We start from the raw sequence: 15,426 nt of genomic DNA on the forward strand, positions 1-15,426 counted from the left end.
GATTTGCTGCATGTCCCTGTGCAAGGCATCTCCTCCATGAGCATTTCTGTAAGATGGAGTTATTGGTACTTACCTCACTGAGGTAGCAAGGTGGAAGCGGTGCAAAACCTAACCTGTGAACAGCTATTATACTCAGACTCCCATGGCATGACTAAAGTCCTCTGCTCCTCAGCAGAGGCTGGTACTGGCTATTTTAGAGGCAAGTGCAAGCATTCAGGAGCTCAGATGGACAAAGTGCAAGGAACCTCTGTCCAGGCTCTGGGATGGTTTGCAGCTGAAGAACTCAAAAGAGTTCAGCAAGTGATCCGAGCTGCTTGATAGTTAATATTTGCAGGAGGTTCTCCTTATAGCAGATTAACAGCAGATAAGATTAGCTCTTATTTTAAATCATCACCTGAATAAATGATACAAAACTAGAATTGTTTTTAGCTGGAAAAATCTTTCCACTGATCAGATCCCTTGCATTGATCATTTTAAGGCCTCTGGGAGCTAGTCTTTTTCACTGTACATAACACAACAATTGTGGAGTTGTTGGGTGGGGAGGGAAAGAGGAAGGTTAATTAAGAGGGGGCAAGGACTGAGTCAACTAATAGGAAGGGAATCTGTTAGTCTGTTTCCCACCTGTCACTTTTGTGGTCTAGACCACAATGTCTTTGGAACCTCTCCAAAATACAAGAGGCAGATCCTCAACTGGTGCATATCAGCACAACTGCAGCAATCTGTGTCACCTTCCAGAGGCAAGGATTCAATCCCTAAAATCCCTGAAATAAACAAACCAGTTCCCTCCACCTTTTTTCTCTTCCCAAAGTGATGCGGGTTCAGATGAATGTGTACGTGGCTGCTTTGTAACTGATCTGCACAGTTAGGATTGAAGGACATGATGGGGGAGTGGGGGGCCAATCCCAAAATAACCCAAGAGTTCAGATCAGAAGGAGGGAAAACTCAAAACTGTTGAGAAAAAAGGAAGAGAAAGAGAAAGGAGAAGGTATAGGAAGAGGGAGAACAGACAGGTGCAGAAATGGGCTTCTTCACCATAGCCTGGAAAGAACAGGGGGTGAAACATATCAGAGAATAGACACTCACTTTGATTCAAAAGGCCATGAGAAGAACAGAGTGTAATGACCAGGTGTGCTGCTGGACCCACCTCAGGCCCCTGATTAAAAAGTAAAGATTTAGGGGTTTGGAGCAGAACGAGATAATAATTGGGGTGATCCTGGGCATTTATGCAGCTTAGCACAATTCCACCAAGCTAAAATATTGTGGGATCCCAAGGATAAGAAGCTGCAATTTCATTTTCAGCACAACCTCACAAATTTAACTGTGGGGGGAAAAGTGCTTTCTTATGTTCCTTGACACTTTTTGCATTTTTGTTTACATCTTGCGTACAGCAGCCTATCCTTTCTTCATGAAGAAATGAACAATTTTTGAAACTTAGGGACTGGAGAAAAACATGTATGAATAAAACCCTGTCAGCCCTGAAATGCAATGCTCAGCTAGCAGGGGGTGCTGCAACGCCAGATATGGGAAGCTGCCCAGCAAGGACGGAAGTGGTGGGTGGTTAGCACTATGTTAATCATTACACCCTCTTCTAGAACAACAAGGCGAGATCCCGCCGTAGCAACAAAGAGCACAGACTCATGGGAAGAAGGAAGGAGGAATGCTCAGTAGTTAGTGTGGTGCTGGTTCAAAGGATGGAGAGGCTGGTTACCTTTGTTGCGATTTTCGGGGGCTCCGGGTTTTTTACCTGTTCAGACAAAGAGAGAAAGGGTGGAGCACTGAGCACACGGTTTGTGACATCGATGTCCCTGTTGGTGGACACCTGTATGCGGGGGCTCAGTGCTCTCTTGGGGAGGCTGTCGGACATGGGAGGAAAGCTATGCACGACACAGCTGCCACCTGGGCTGAGCACCATCGCAACAGGGCTGGAGAAGTCCAACGTTCCTCACAACTAAAAAGGCCACTGCAAAACCCCACCTTCCAGCTCTCGCCTTCGCTCTAATGGAAGCAGCAAGCAGCTGCAGAAACAAGCATTGCTTCGAATCAATGGAACTAGCCTTGGGACTAATGGATATCGGGGGAATGATGGTGGGGTTTGGTTCAGCTCCCTGCAACAACAAATGGGGAAGCGTATCCTTGGACTTCCATTCCATGTGGAATTTCTAATCCAGAGACTCCCAAACTCTGGTGCATCAGGCCCTCCCTGCCTCCCAAACCCAAATAAAACATCTTCAAAAGCATTAATATAAGGAACCGCTTCGGCTGCTCAGGTTACATTCCAGAGCAGCTGCCAAATGCTAAATAAAATTCTTTGCTACTCCACTTTCTTCAGGAAGGAGATCTTTGTATAATGGAAGAGCAGTACAGAGCTTGCCCAGAACTGTTCCTACTGAGGAATGAATCATATTGGGAGAGTTGCAGATTGACTCCAATCCTCTCTACAGGACAGTTCATAAACAGTGCTAACAGAAGCAGGCAATTATAATTCATAATATGTCACAGCCATATAAGTCCATGGCCCACAGTGTGATGTAAACCTGCAAAGATGAGAGAGAGCATCCCCTCCGGCAAAGCAGCTTTGCATCATTTTCTTATGGGTTTCAGTCTGCCCTCAGCAGACCTGAATAAAGTTTGGCATGGGGATTTTGCCAGATGCAGCCCTTTTAGTTGAGAGTAATTAATCCAGAATAACTACCATGCCCTGATTTCGTACCAACCAGTCAATTTATGAACTTAAAAGAATAGGAAAAATCCATCCTTTTACCACTTATTCACTGCCCCAGTTTGTAAGTATGGAGCAGCGGCTCAAAAAAGGAAAAAAAAGAGTGTGTTGGGGCAATAAATCTGCATTAAGTGACTAACAGCACACAACCCTACACACACATACTCATGCATAGGTTCCATGGAATTTGATGGGATTTGCACATACATAATTATACAGCCAGACTGAGTGAGGAGTGGAATGGTTATCCTGATGGTAATGTTTTGATTTTTAAATGTTCAGGATTCTTTATTTGTATTTTTTTCCCCCAGAAGAGAGAGAGAACCCCACCTCCGCCAACATGACTACTTTCTTTATGCAACTAGGGCACACACTGAATAATATTGCTCAGTATTTTGGGCTGGGCTGGGCAGGGTAGGGGGTCTGTTTTTACTATGGCTGCTTAACTGGTCTGCTTGATTCAGCAGCTACAGTTTCTGCAGAGCTCTGTGGGTGCAGAAGCTCTGCTAAGCCTTGGGGGTGCGGCTCAATACATTTTGCATCCTCCAGGTACTAAATGATGTTTTTTGATGAAGCTACTGGTAGCTTTGGTAGCTACTACTGCAGGTATTTCAATTTCTTCCAGTTCCAAATTTCCAAAAGGTTAGGAAGAAGAGGCAACTCTTGTGTGTACGAATGCACACACACCTGACTCTCCAACCCAGCTTCATCAATATATTTTATTTTTAGTTCAAGACAACAAAACAAAATTCCCTGGAGAGACAGTGTTGACTCCCATCTGGCTACTGGGGGAACAACAGTCTCTTCTCTGCTTCACTCTGTCCCAGTCTGTTTAATGCTTCCAACACTGGCTGTCCATTAGTATTGTTTCAGTGGGGAGGATGCTGGCTCGCCGGGTAGGGTTAAAAGTACAGGTGCCACTTCTGCTAACTGCAGCGAGCAAGTCAGACCTGTGGGCAGGTTCTGTTCATGTAAATGACATGCCAACGTGTTTCGGTGGAAAGTGAGAAAGCATCAAAGCCTTATTTGGAAACCAAACCTACTGTGAAGAATTGGGTGTGAATTAGATTGGCTTATGTGCCAGCATAGTCAAATGCACGCTGACCTGCTCTGATTCAAATTGACTGCTTTGCTATAAACCAGCTCTGATCATGCTTAGCATTTCAAGTACTGGTGTAGAGCCAGCCCTTATCATGCTTAAGAGTATGAAATCAATGGTTAGTTAGGACTGTCTGGACCAAAGCTACTATGATTCAGTTTGAGTTTATTCTTCTGAAAAATTAGACTAAGAATGACATACCCCACAGTCATCTGGTCTAACTCCCTGCAATGCAGGAATCTTTTGCCCAACATGGGGCTCGAACCCCCAACTCTTGAGATTAAGAGTCTCATATTCTGCCAACTGAGCTATCCTTTGGTCTTTCTGGGGATGAACAAGTTAACAAACGTATTTGTAAAATGCTACAGAATGTATTCCTTATTACTAATTTCAGTGATAACATGCTCCAAGCAGTGTTCTTCCATCTCTGGTTCCCCACTAGATGCTGTTGGACTCTTAGCCAATGGTTAAAGCCCTAAACGGCCTTGGTCCTGTATACCTGAAGGAGCGTCTCCACCCCCATCGTTCAGCCCGGACACAGAGATCCAGCAGCGAGGGCCTTCTGGCGGTTCCCTCATTGCGAGAAGTGAGGCTACAGGGAACCAGACAGAGGGCCTTCTCGGTAGTGGCACCCGCCCTGTGGAACGCCCTCCCATCAGATGTCAAAGAGATAAATAATTACCTGACATTCAGAAGACATCTTAAGGCAGCCCTGTTCAGGGAAGTTTTTAATATGTAACGCTGTACTGTTTTTAACACTGATTGGGAGCCGCCCAGAGTGGCTGGGGAAACTCAGCCAGATGGGCGGGGTATAAATAATAAATTATTATTATTATTATTATTATTATTAGGGACAATTAGCATTGTAGTCCAAAAATGTTTAGGGACCCAAGGTTGGAAAATACTGCTCTAGTGGACCATGGGCACCAGCCTGCACAGGTTGCTGGTAGAAAGAACAGAATTCTTTCACAAGACACCTCTCCCAGTCAAGTTATCCATGAATGATGGCAGGACATATGCATCCTACTGTTCCCTCTATTCCAACTTCAGTAAGGCAGGGGCTTCATAATTTCAGATTGCAACAAAAAACAGAGGAGAAATATGTACTTGGTGGCAACGTCTTAGGGACAAGGAGTTTGGAGAGGACTTTGATCATTCCAATGATGTGTCAACTTCTCTTTCAGGGTTTAGAGAACATGAGGAAAATTCTACTTGATCACACTAAGAGTTCTAAAAGAGAACTCAGACGTATGTTTTTGGGAAGCTCAGAAGCAACAATCCTCAGTCCCATTGCTTAACTCCAGCACTGGGTATTCAGAGGTGTAATGCTATCATGACTAAATAGCCATTGATAGATTATTGACTTGTCTTTATCCTAAGTAAATTCATTCTCTAAGTGCCTAACATTATACAGCCAAAATGGCACCATCCACACACAACAGTGAGGTATCAGCAGACTTGGAGGTTTTTAGTCCTGTGGAACGCTCTCCCAACAGAGATTCAGCAGGCATCTTCCAACTTTTAAGCACCTGCTGAAAATTTTTCTTTTCTGCCAGGCCTATCAAGGCGATTAAGAGTACTTCCACAACTGTTATAGATGCCTGTTTTTAACATGTTAATGTTTTTATTCTATGATATTATGTTTCCTGTTTCTATTCTGTAAATTGCTTTGATATTTTTATGATAAAGTGGTATATAAATATTTCTTATAAATAGCCCAGTGCAAACTGCACATTTTCAATTCCCATGGAATACTGACTGTTGGCGTGGGGGGGGTGGAACTGGATGTTTGAGAGAATGTCATGGCTGGCTGGTTGCTGCCCTATTTGTTCCACTCCACGCTGCAACACTTTGTTGAAATTCCCACGTGTCCCTTTTAAGAAAGCTAACTCTGCCAGCTTAAGAAGATAGCTCAGTGGAGCAAATCCATGTATTGTTTCTAAAACTAGTTATGGATAGTAGACCCCAAGGAGTCCTGTCCCCACCAACCCCACCCCACCTTTTCAACTTTACTGAGCGGCAGCTGAATAGGAAACAAGAAGAAGTTGCTGGAAATTCACTAGCCTCTTTCATTGGCCTGTACTGGCTACATCTTGAGTTCACAGCACTGGACGCAGAACTCCCAACATCTCCTCCTCCTAAAACTCACAGGGTTTCAGTTCAGACACTCACACAAAGGGGAGCACGTGTTCCACTCCAGCCACCAAGTGTCAATACACCTAAGGAACTCTCAGATGATGCTTCCCACAAAAGCCTGGCTCCAGAATCTTCTTACCTTTCTTGACCTTCTTCTCCTCTTCCCCTTCTCCAGCACCCAGTAGCGTAAAAATGATTCCAGTTTGTGAGTTGATACCCACAGCCGAGACCATCATTCGACCAGAGCCCTCCATCACATGAGTCCCTGTTGAAAAGACAAGGCAAAATGTGGAGAAAGGCAACCAGGAGGAATGGAGAAAGCACAATGAATTCTGCGAGAAAGTGCAGAGAAAAATAGAAGATGGAGCCTCATTTCTAGGCTCACTTGCGATTTCCAGAGCTTCATGTGTGCGCTGGCTTCACCATTCATTTCATGTGTGCACTGGCTTCTCCATTCATTTCAATGAAAGGAGCAGAAAAGCATACGCAAATAAGTGCATGCACAGAGTTGGCCTCTCTGCTAAGAAGGAATGGGGAAGCTCTTTCAGATGTGAAATCCATGAGCTAATGAGAGCCCACATGCCCACAACAGATAGCTGGATAAGGGCAACTCAGTTCCTGAGCTACCCTTGTTTTTTCCTTCCATAGATTCCCATGCAGAAGAAAGGCATCAGGGATGTTATGCAGAGTGAATGATTTTGTTGGGCTACGAATGGAGCGTCATACTCCAGCACACATCACCATGTGCTTACTGAGAATGAAACAGGAGGAAGAAGCCTGTTATGCTGGCAGTTCAAAGTGTGCATGCTCCTCCAGCAGAGGATCAATCTTTAGGCCTGTCAACATAGCACCTCATTGCTCACAGTGAAAAAGGATAATCCTGTCTATAACATCCTAGAGCATCACAACATAACTTCTCTACCACAGAAAAGCTTATGGAATCTCCACTAAGGATGGCCGGCAGGGCATGGCTATAATTACAAGCAGATGCCCCCAGGATAAAAAGAATTCGAACACAACACCAAATGGGCTGCAGTTCAACTTATTGTCCCTAATGTATACCAGGATCTGAGTTGGCAATCATGACAGACTTACCAGAAAGCAGCATGGGGTCTTTATCCAGAGATTTCTTCACTTGGTCTGACTCCCCAGTCAGAGAGCTCTCATCAATTTTCAGATCATTGCCTTGGATCAGGATCCCGTCTGCTGGCAACAAATCACCTGGAAGAAGCAAAAATCAACATACTCTCAAGAGTTTTCAGCTATTCTCCACCAAACCTGAAGCGACTCCATTTTCACTAATTTCTGAGATCCATTTAGAATCTTGAAAGGGGAGAAACACTAAACATTTCTACAGAAAGACAGGTTATGGGGTTGGTGTGATGCTTGCAGGAAAGAAAGTTCAGAACAGATATAGACAGTATGCGGGTTTTCAGGCAGGCTAATAACTGGGATGCATTAATATGAATCTGAAGGAATCTGATGTTTTCATCTTCAACCTTATTTTTTGGCTCAGAAATCTTATTTGCACAACTACTGAATACCCATGAGTGACCTCAGTGCTGGGTTCTTCATACTACACAGCCGTTCCCCTCCTCACTTCTTTCTAGAAATGCCCATCTTCCAACTCTGTTGGCCAGAAATAGCAGGGAGAGTTAAGGAGAAAGAGGGCTTTTTTGGTGTATTATTGGAAGATGGGCATTTCTCTGACCAACTCTACAATACACCAAAAATCCATTAGCTCTCTTTCTCCTTAACTTACTGTTAGATTCCCCATCCCTGCCGTTTGCCCATAATATCTTCCCACATCATTTTTCACCTCCTACACCATACCAACACAACACTGCCCCAGCTGCTCTCATAACTTTCAGGCCCATCACACCCACCTCTATCCTCGGGAATGAAGTTCTCTGATGGATAAGAGACATTTCCACTGCCAGTGCAGAACATTCACATAGCTCAGGGATAATAACGAATGACAAAAACACCGTGACATATGGAAAGAAGGAGCAGATTGTACGGCCAGTTACCGTATTTCACTCACCATACTTGATCTGAGCAATATCCCCCACCACAATCTCAGCCACGGGGATTTGGATAACCTGCCCCTTCCGGATGACCGTGAACTTCTGTTCCTGTTCGATCCGACTCTGGAGGCCCCGGAACTGCTTCTCTTTGCTCCAGTCATTGAAGGCCGTGACCAGCACCACAATAAAGACCGAGAAGAGGATGGCTGCCCCTTCAATCCATCCAGCTTGAGCCTCACCTTCATCCTCTGCACCAGCTGCTGCTTGCCCACACACTGCCATGGGATGACAGAGAGAGAGAGAGAGAGAGAGAATGTTTTCAGTAACAAACTTACTTTTACAGCCACTATCTGCCAGTTGCCCTTCACAAAAACCATAAAACAGAATTGTTGTTTGTGACACTAGCATAATACTTGCTACCTGCCCATATTATGATGAGCAAGTAGTGAGACGAAGGAAGTAATAATGTTCTCCAAACCATTAATACAAAATAAGGAAGGAACTAGCCTGGGTTTTTTTTTTTGTAACGAGTGGCCTTGGTGAGTCCCTTTGAAAGCAGAGGAAGGCACATTGCACTAGAAGCTCAGAATGACAAAGGGTCGAAAAGGGAGGAGTTATTTTTATCCACATAATAAAGGTCACTACATAGCATATTAACACATTTTCAAAAGCATAAGTCTAAAACCCTCTACACACTGACCAAAAGTGAATCCTGCTGGAGACAGCAGGACTTACTTCTGAGGAAAAATGTGTTAAGATTGGGCCTGGAGCCTTGTAGCTGGACAGTGGCAAGGAAAGTCTGTGCACAGTTGATGGAAAACTCCTATTCATTGAAGGAGACATGTTCAGGGACAGCCCATTCACAAGGCATTAAATGTCTTGATGACACTGACCAAGGACATTTAAGAAACATAAAATAACAAAAGTACCGCTTGCTCTTTCCCCACTGTCATTCTGGCCCTATTTATTGCCCTTTACTCAGCTATTCCAAACCACCTTGGCTCACAGGTTCAACATTACTCCGTCTCTGAAAGCTCATACCCATACAAAACCATTAGGAAAAATGGTTTCCTCTCTTGGTTTGACTTGTTACCCCACAAAGCTGTCCCACCCCCAAATTCAGGGGAAACAAGGAAAAGTCCACAAACCAAAGCAAACTGTCAGAAGATACCACAATGGTTCTCTCTGACCCCCCCAAACCCAAAAGGCATCTCCCATACACACCTTAACTTCTTTCCTCTCCATCCTTCCCATCTTAGGGAAGCAGTAAACAACTGTGCCTAGTATCCTAGATCATGAAGACTGTAATTTCCATGCAGCTGAAAATATGTGAAGGGTCTCAGATGAAAACCTTTGGTGGAATTCAGTGTCATGTTGATACAATTGTGCCACCAGCACAAGCATTTCTGCTTGGCCAGTGCGGTGATCTCCCCATACCACACCCACCCACACTGTTCTAGGGGTTCTCCTGACCCCCTTACAGCAGATTTGGGAGAGGTGTGGGCTGTCTGGGAGGGACACCCTCTTGTGCTACCAGGAATCTCTGTGCTGGCTTCCACTAGCCCACCATATTGCTTAAATCCAGCCCTCTGTGTTTGCAATCACTTCAGATGTGAAGACTCTATCATTAATGATTACCTGTTTGTAGGAGCGGATCACTTGATGTTGCTATCACCAAGTAATGAATACGCAAGCATGAGCCAGCCCCTGGGAACTTAAAGTTGGAAGGCACTACTGAGCTATCAGGTTTAGCATCTGCCTGCAAGGCAGAACCAGAAGTGGTTGTGGTTCTTTGAAGCTTCCTAACATACTTGTTAGCAACCCGCCCTGCTTCTTTTGGGATGCAGGATGAGAGCCATTCTTGTTTAGACAAGGTTTTTTAATATCCCTTAGGACTCAGGTTTCAGCTGGTTTATCTAATGCTTTTATGTTTATTACTGTTTTATGTGTATTCTACCATGTTGGAAGCGACCCTAAGATGGGTGAGATACAAATAACAATAAAATCAAGTTACCCATATGTCAGAAGCAGTGCCAAAAGATGACAGCAGGTGCCTGCAAAGTGGACGGCTCTAGATAATTCAGGCAAGTACCCAGATGTTATAGGGTGGGGCAGAAACCTCCCCAGGGCCACCAGCTAATCCAGTTTGGGAAAGATTTTTTCCCCCAAGCCCAAATATGGCTCACAGCAATTACACTGTGTATACGTCTGCAACTACACTGGAAAAATCTGGGAATATTTTATTTATTTAGTTGTTGTTTTACTCCTTTCCACTTAAAGTAGCACTCATAGCAGCTTACACTTAAAATTGCAATATAAAACCCTTCAAACTATATAAAAACAATAGCCTAACCCAGCTCAGCCCAAATGCAACAGCTGTAACACCAGACGATAACAAAAATGGGTGAAGAGGACAGTGTTTGCTGACATATAAAAGAAATTGATGATGGTGACAGGTGAATTTGTCTGGGAAGGGAATTGCACCTCTGGAGCGTCACTACCCAAAACTACTTTCAGGTGGCACTGTTTACAATGGCTTTCGCTAATTAAACAGAATTAATTTTGAGTGTGTTTATTGTGCACAGGAGCCACCTAAAAATAATGCCATCTGAGAAAAGAGCCTGACTATAATCATGGTTGTGTGAAATTTGACTCCCTGCAGGTTCAACATGCAAGAACAGAACGTGGAATGTAGCACAGAATTTGGAATCTTGGGAACTTTCAAGGGGAGGATTAAGGAAGAATACTATGAAATGTATGAAGCCTCTACTCCTGCAATCTGGCATCATCACAAAATGGCCCACAGCAATATTTCATGTACGTACGTACGTATGTACGTACGTACGTACATGCACACACACAGAGCTTCTGATCTCACTGTTTTCTTTAGTGCTGACATTATCAAAACCAGCACTGCATTTTAAAAATCACAGGACTTAGACCGGGCTGCTAAGAACAGCCTGCTTTAGCTAGCAAATTTTTAGGGGAAATATTTAAATTTTATTTATTTATAAAATTATTTATATAGACCACACTGTATTGTAAAAATAGTAGGCCCTTAGCCAGGGTCTTGTTAGTCTGTTAGAAACACATACATCAAAATGGCCTTGATCTCAGTTTTCAGAAAACAAAACAGATGAGAGCTAGTCAAAATACCTGTCACTGTTCTGTAACCTTTCTGCAGGCCACCTGAATAGAGCTTGCAGGCCACCATCTGAAAACCTTTGTTCATCAGAGCTCTGTTGATATGCAGCCCTTTTGCTTCTCCATTGTTATGTAAGGAGGAAAACTGGACTAATCTTTACTGGAAACCATGCAGCATGCAGAAGAGGAGAGAATTATTACTATATTCCCCAAACTGCAGAGATAATATCTTTCTAGACAACAAAAAGACGTCCTCTGATCAACTTGCTTTTATCCATGAGCCTGATGGATGTTGCTAAAGGCTTAGCGTAAAGCTTTTTGAAATGTCCATGGAGGTTCGTCCACACAGCAGGCTGTAGCTGACGCAATTATAAACACATTAGCTGGTAAAGGTACCGTAAGCTCTATAAAAAGAGCAGCTTGCTGAGCAGCAAGGGCCACACTGCAAATTCGCAGTGAGCTGTGGGCTACATCTAGTTTTCAGATTTTATTTGTGTGGAATGTGAATGGTGGTCATAATCTTGCAGCAGAAGAACCACTTAAACTTGTGGGGTTCTTGGTCCCATCCCACTTAGTGGGGCATATTACATGATAATTTCCACAGGAGTGAAGATGTCTGTTGCACGTTAAAGATGAACAAATTTCACTGTGGCATAAGCGCTCACGAATGGCTCAAGTAATGTCAATGGTGGAGTTAAATGGAACAGAATGCAACAGCAGAGCCTGTGACAATTCTGTTAGAGCTTACATGCAGGCCACTTACATGCCACTTCACATCAGTAGTAATTGACCAACCATATTAGTGCAGTTGAGGAAAGCAGCAATTCAACTACAGCTTATCAGTGTGGTTCCATACACATCTATTTAGGAGATATCTCCATTGCATTCAGAGAAACCTACTTCCAGGTGAGTCTAAATGGATGCTAACTAAGCCCAGTGGCCCTTCACAGCAGTAGTGATGAGCAACCTTCTTCCTTGTGAACCTGCCCATATACTGAAGCCATCATCAGGGACCAGGGGCAAGGTGCTTCTACTCTCTGAAATTAGGTGGATGTCTTGGTGGAAATTAGGTGGAAGCCTTCTTGGCTGAAGCACCTAGCCCTCCCACCCCAGGGAGACTCACTTGGCAACCACTCCTATGTCTTCATGGTGCCAGGTAAAGATAAATTCAATTGAATTGCGATCTAAATTGGCTTTATTCTGCCTCCATGATACTCTTGTGTGTTTTAATCATGCCTCTGCTATCTTAATATGTTTGGTATGTTGTTTTGATATGGTTTTAATTACCTGTTTGCTGCCCTGAGAGTATATTGCTGAAGGCACAGCAGACATATTAAAGAAAGTAAAAAAATATGTAAATCTTCAGAGAGAGAGAAATCCTGTGCTAAATTTTGTATCCAGAGGAGCAGAATGCTACCACCTCTTCATATGGGTGCATATATGTAAGTTCAACAAATATGCACATAGTTGCTTCTTTGTGTTATTTAATCTTCTTGTGCTGGTCATTAGAAGCAAAGAAATCTGCAATTCACTGAAGCCCTGCCACTTGCTCATTCAAATCCTACACATCTGAAGTTTCATTAGGCACTGCCCACATACTTTCATTCAAGCCTATTTACACAGTCATAAAATCTAAAAAAAATAAGCTTTTATTTAAAAAAAAGAAAAAATGAATTCTAGGTCCAGTACCAAATTATGTGCATGTGCTGAAGCATGGAATAAACAGCAACCTCTCCCATAGCAAATCTCATGTCTAAAAGCATTGTGGGAGAAATGATCATACTCAAATCTACTGGAGCATTGGTTATCCCATGAATTTGAGAGTGGCGAACAGATGGAATGTACAATCCCCTCCCACATGAAGTCATGGGAGTGATTTGTGGGAGCAATCTAGAGTAGACTTCTCTCAGCTGGTGCCCTTTAGGTATTTAAACTACAACTCCCATCAACCCCTATCTGCATGGCCAAGAATGGTGGGAGACTGCAGGCAGGTTAAGACCAAGACATGCGAATATGACAAATAACTTCTGGTAGGTTCCAAGTTGGAGAAGAATGAGTTAATGGATGTTCTGTGAATTTATTATATATTCATTTATTCAAACAATTTATATATCCCTTAATGGCAATAGTCTCTAAATGGCTTACAAAGATGCAATGCAAAAAATAAAAATCAGTTAAAACTATAAGATCAGACGTCAATAAAAATGCCTGCTTGGATGATGATGATTTAAAAACCATTAGGCTCTGGAAGTTAAGCAGAGAGTGGCCTGTTTGACCTCAGCTGGAAGGCAGTTCCATAAAATAGAGCCCACATTACTAAATGCATGGCTCCTAGTGGGTACGAGTCATGTACCTGAGCCACAGGAACAACTAAGACAGACTCACCTGAAGTCCTCAGTGATCAGGCAGGGATATAAGGGATTTAACAACTTATGAGAGACTTAACAGAAAAAGCATTTTCATTCCCTTCCCCTATATCCATATGCCAATAAAATATGTCTCTTTATTCTCTCTGGAATTAATTTTTAGATCCCATATAAGATATGTTAATATATAATTTAACATTTCCCTAATTCAATTTTAATAACAGGGCACAATCAGCTACTTTACTGAGGGGCTTTGGAATGCCTTAGGGCTCAGAGATCACTGGATAGAAGGCCCTAAATTAAGAAGTACAGCTGAAAAAGTGGCACATTTTCGGCAATAAATCTAAAGCGCTGTCACAAATTGATCTTTCAATAAGAGACATTTAAGAGCAAATTGATAAGCTAGACAGCAATAAGTCACACAGAACAGATGGTATTCACTTAAAAGTACCAGAGATCAGAACAATGACATTACAAAAACTGCTAACTGTATAAAATCAGTTTATGTGGCAGAGGTATAGAAGGCAGCCATTGTAATGCTGCATTCTATGTGTGTGTCTTAAAGGCTATAAAGTTGTTTGTGGAACTGTAGGACAGTGAGTCACTTTAGTCCCAGAAAAATCAGTGAAAATTGTAGTAGTCAGAAGAGAATTGGTATAGTCCACCCACGGGATGACCTTATAGAGCAGCCACATTAAAAACAGCTCCTGCACAGCCCTGCTAAAAGCACATTTAAGATCAAGACTCAAAATATGCCTTAGGCGAGGACTAAGGCCTGTAAAAATACACAGGGGCCAGGATTCAGGACACAGGGCCACTTGTCAAAGGGAACACCAACCAAGTGCTGAACAGGATACGGGCCCAGAGAGGAACTTAAGCCAGCACTCAGGCTCTAAGAGATAAAAGACTCAAGGAGAAACTAAGACACATTTGACAAGATGGAAATCACTGGAAGACTCCTCAAGTGCCCAGGTGAACACCAAAGCTTTTGAGCAGCTCCAAAGAAAAATGGTTTTCAAGGAAGGGCAAGTAGGAATATCCTTCAAGGCACAGCTTCCTGGAGCTAGATAAGGACAGGAGAAGGAAGACAGCACATGAAAAGATGAAGAACTGAGGGCAGGAGAAATAATCTGGATCCATGGACAATAATTGCAAGAGATGTGTGCGGTGTCTGTCTGTCTTAGTGAATCAGGCTATAATCTGGGATAGCCAAGCATAAATGGAAGTTCTCCAGGACTGAGCTTTGGACCTGGAAATACCATGGATCTTCTGGAATCTCCCCATGCTATTACCCAACTCCTAATACTTCCTCATCACTGCCCTTCTCCCTTGTCTTCTTCCCTCCCGGGCAAACCATTTTTCCAGGCTGAGAGAGGGCAGCTTAATTTATGTTGCTAAGCAACTACCAATGACAAATGGTTAGATCAGCTGCTTGACAGTTCTTGACCACTATGGGGTGTGTGTCTACAGTAAATATCCTGCTTTCTAATGTGATGGCCCTGTGGAAGTTGCTGCACTCAAGACAAGCAAGATGACCTCCTCAAAATATTATGACCCGGGACACGGCCTGGAACACGGCAATAAGAAACAGCAACATGGGCAGCAGGATAAATTCTAGGGAAGAGACATTGTGCCTATCACTGTCACTACAGCTTCTTAGTGAAGGACCTTCTGGACTGATTCCTCCCAGGGTGGCCATTGGTTCCTCCTGGACAGGAAAGAGTGTAAGAGAGCTTCCTGTTTCGGTGCAACTTTGCTCTGGTGTGTTATGAATTTCTGGCCTTCAGTCCTGCTTTCTGGTTTGCCCTCTCTCATCCCAATTGCTCTTCAGTCTGGACTCCCAGTTCCTGACTCGCTCCAAATGTCTGCCCACGGCCCAGCCCTAGACATGACTACTCCACGTCTAGTCATGTCACAAACTGTGACACTCACCTG

At 43.4% G+C, this 15,426-nt stretch overlaps 1 protein-coding gene across 9 annotated transcripts in view; it reads right to left on the reverse strand.

Annotated features, from left to right (window-relative positions):
- ATP2B4 (ATPase plasma membrane Ca2+ transporting 4) overlaps positions 1-15,426 on the reverse strand; it is a 165,783-nt gene that overhangs the window by 46,973 nt on the left and 103,384 nt on the right. For 7 of the 9 annotated variants that reach the window (XM_081193403.1, XM_081193411.1, XM_081193404.1 and 4 more), the window contains exons 4-7: positions 7,999-8,256; positions 7,050-7,175; positions 6,094-6,219; positions 1,709-1,744 (exon numbers count right to left, since the gene is read on the reverse strand). In XM_081193403.1, coding sequence (XP_081049529.1) covers positions 1,709-1,744; positions 6,094-6,219; positions 7,050-7,175; positions 7,999-8,256 — 546 coding nt within the window. The remainder of the gene's footprint in view (positions 1-1,708; positions 1,745-6,093; positions 6,220-7,049; positions 7,176-7,998; positions 8,257-15,426) is intronic. The other 2 variants (XM_081193408.1, XM_081193410.1) reach the window with 1 other exon arrangement.

The sequence above is a fragment of the Podarcis bocagei genome (assembly GCF_964188305.1).
Source record: "Podarcis bocagei genome assembly, chromosome: 5".
Lineage (NCBI taxonomy): Eukaryota > Metazoa > Chordata > Lepidosauria > Squamata > Lacertidae > Podarcis > Podarcis bocagei.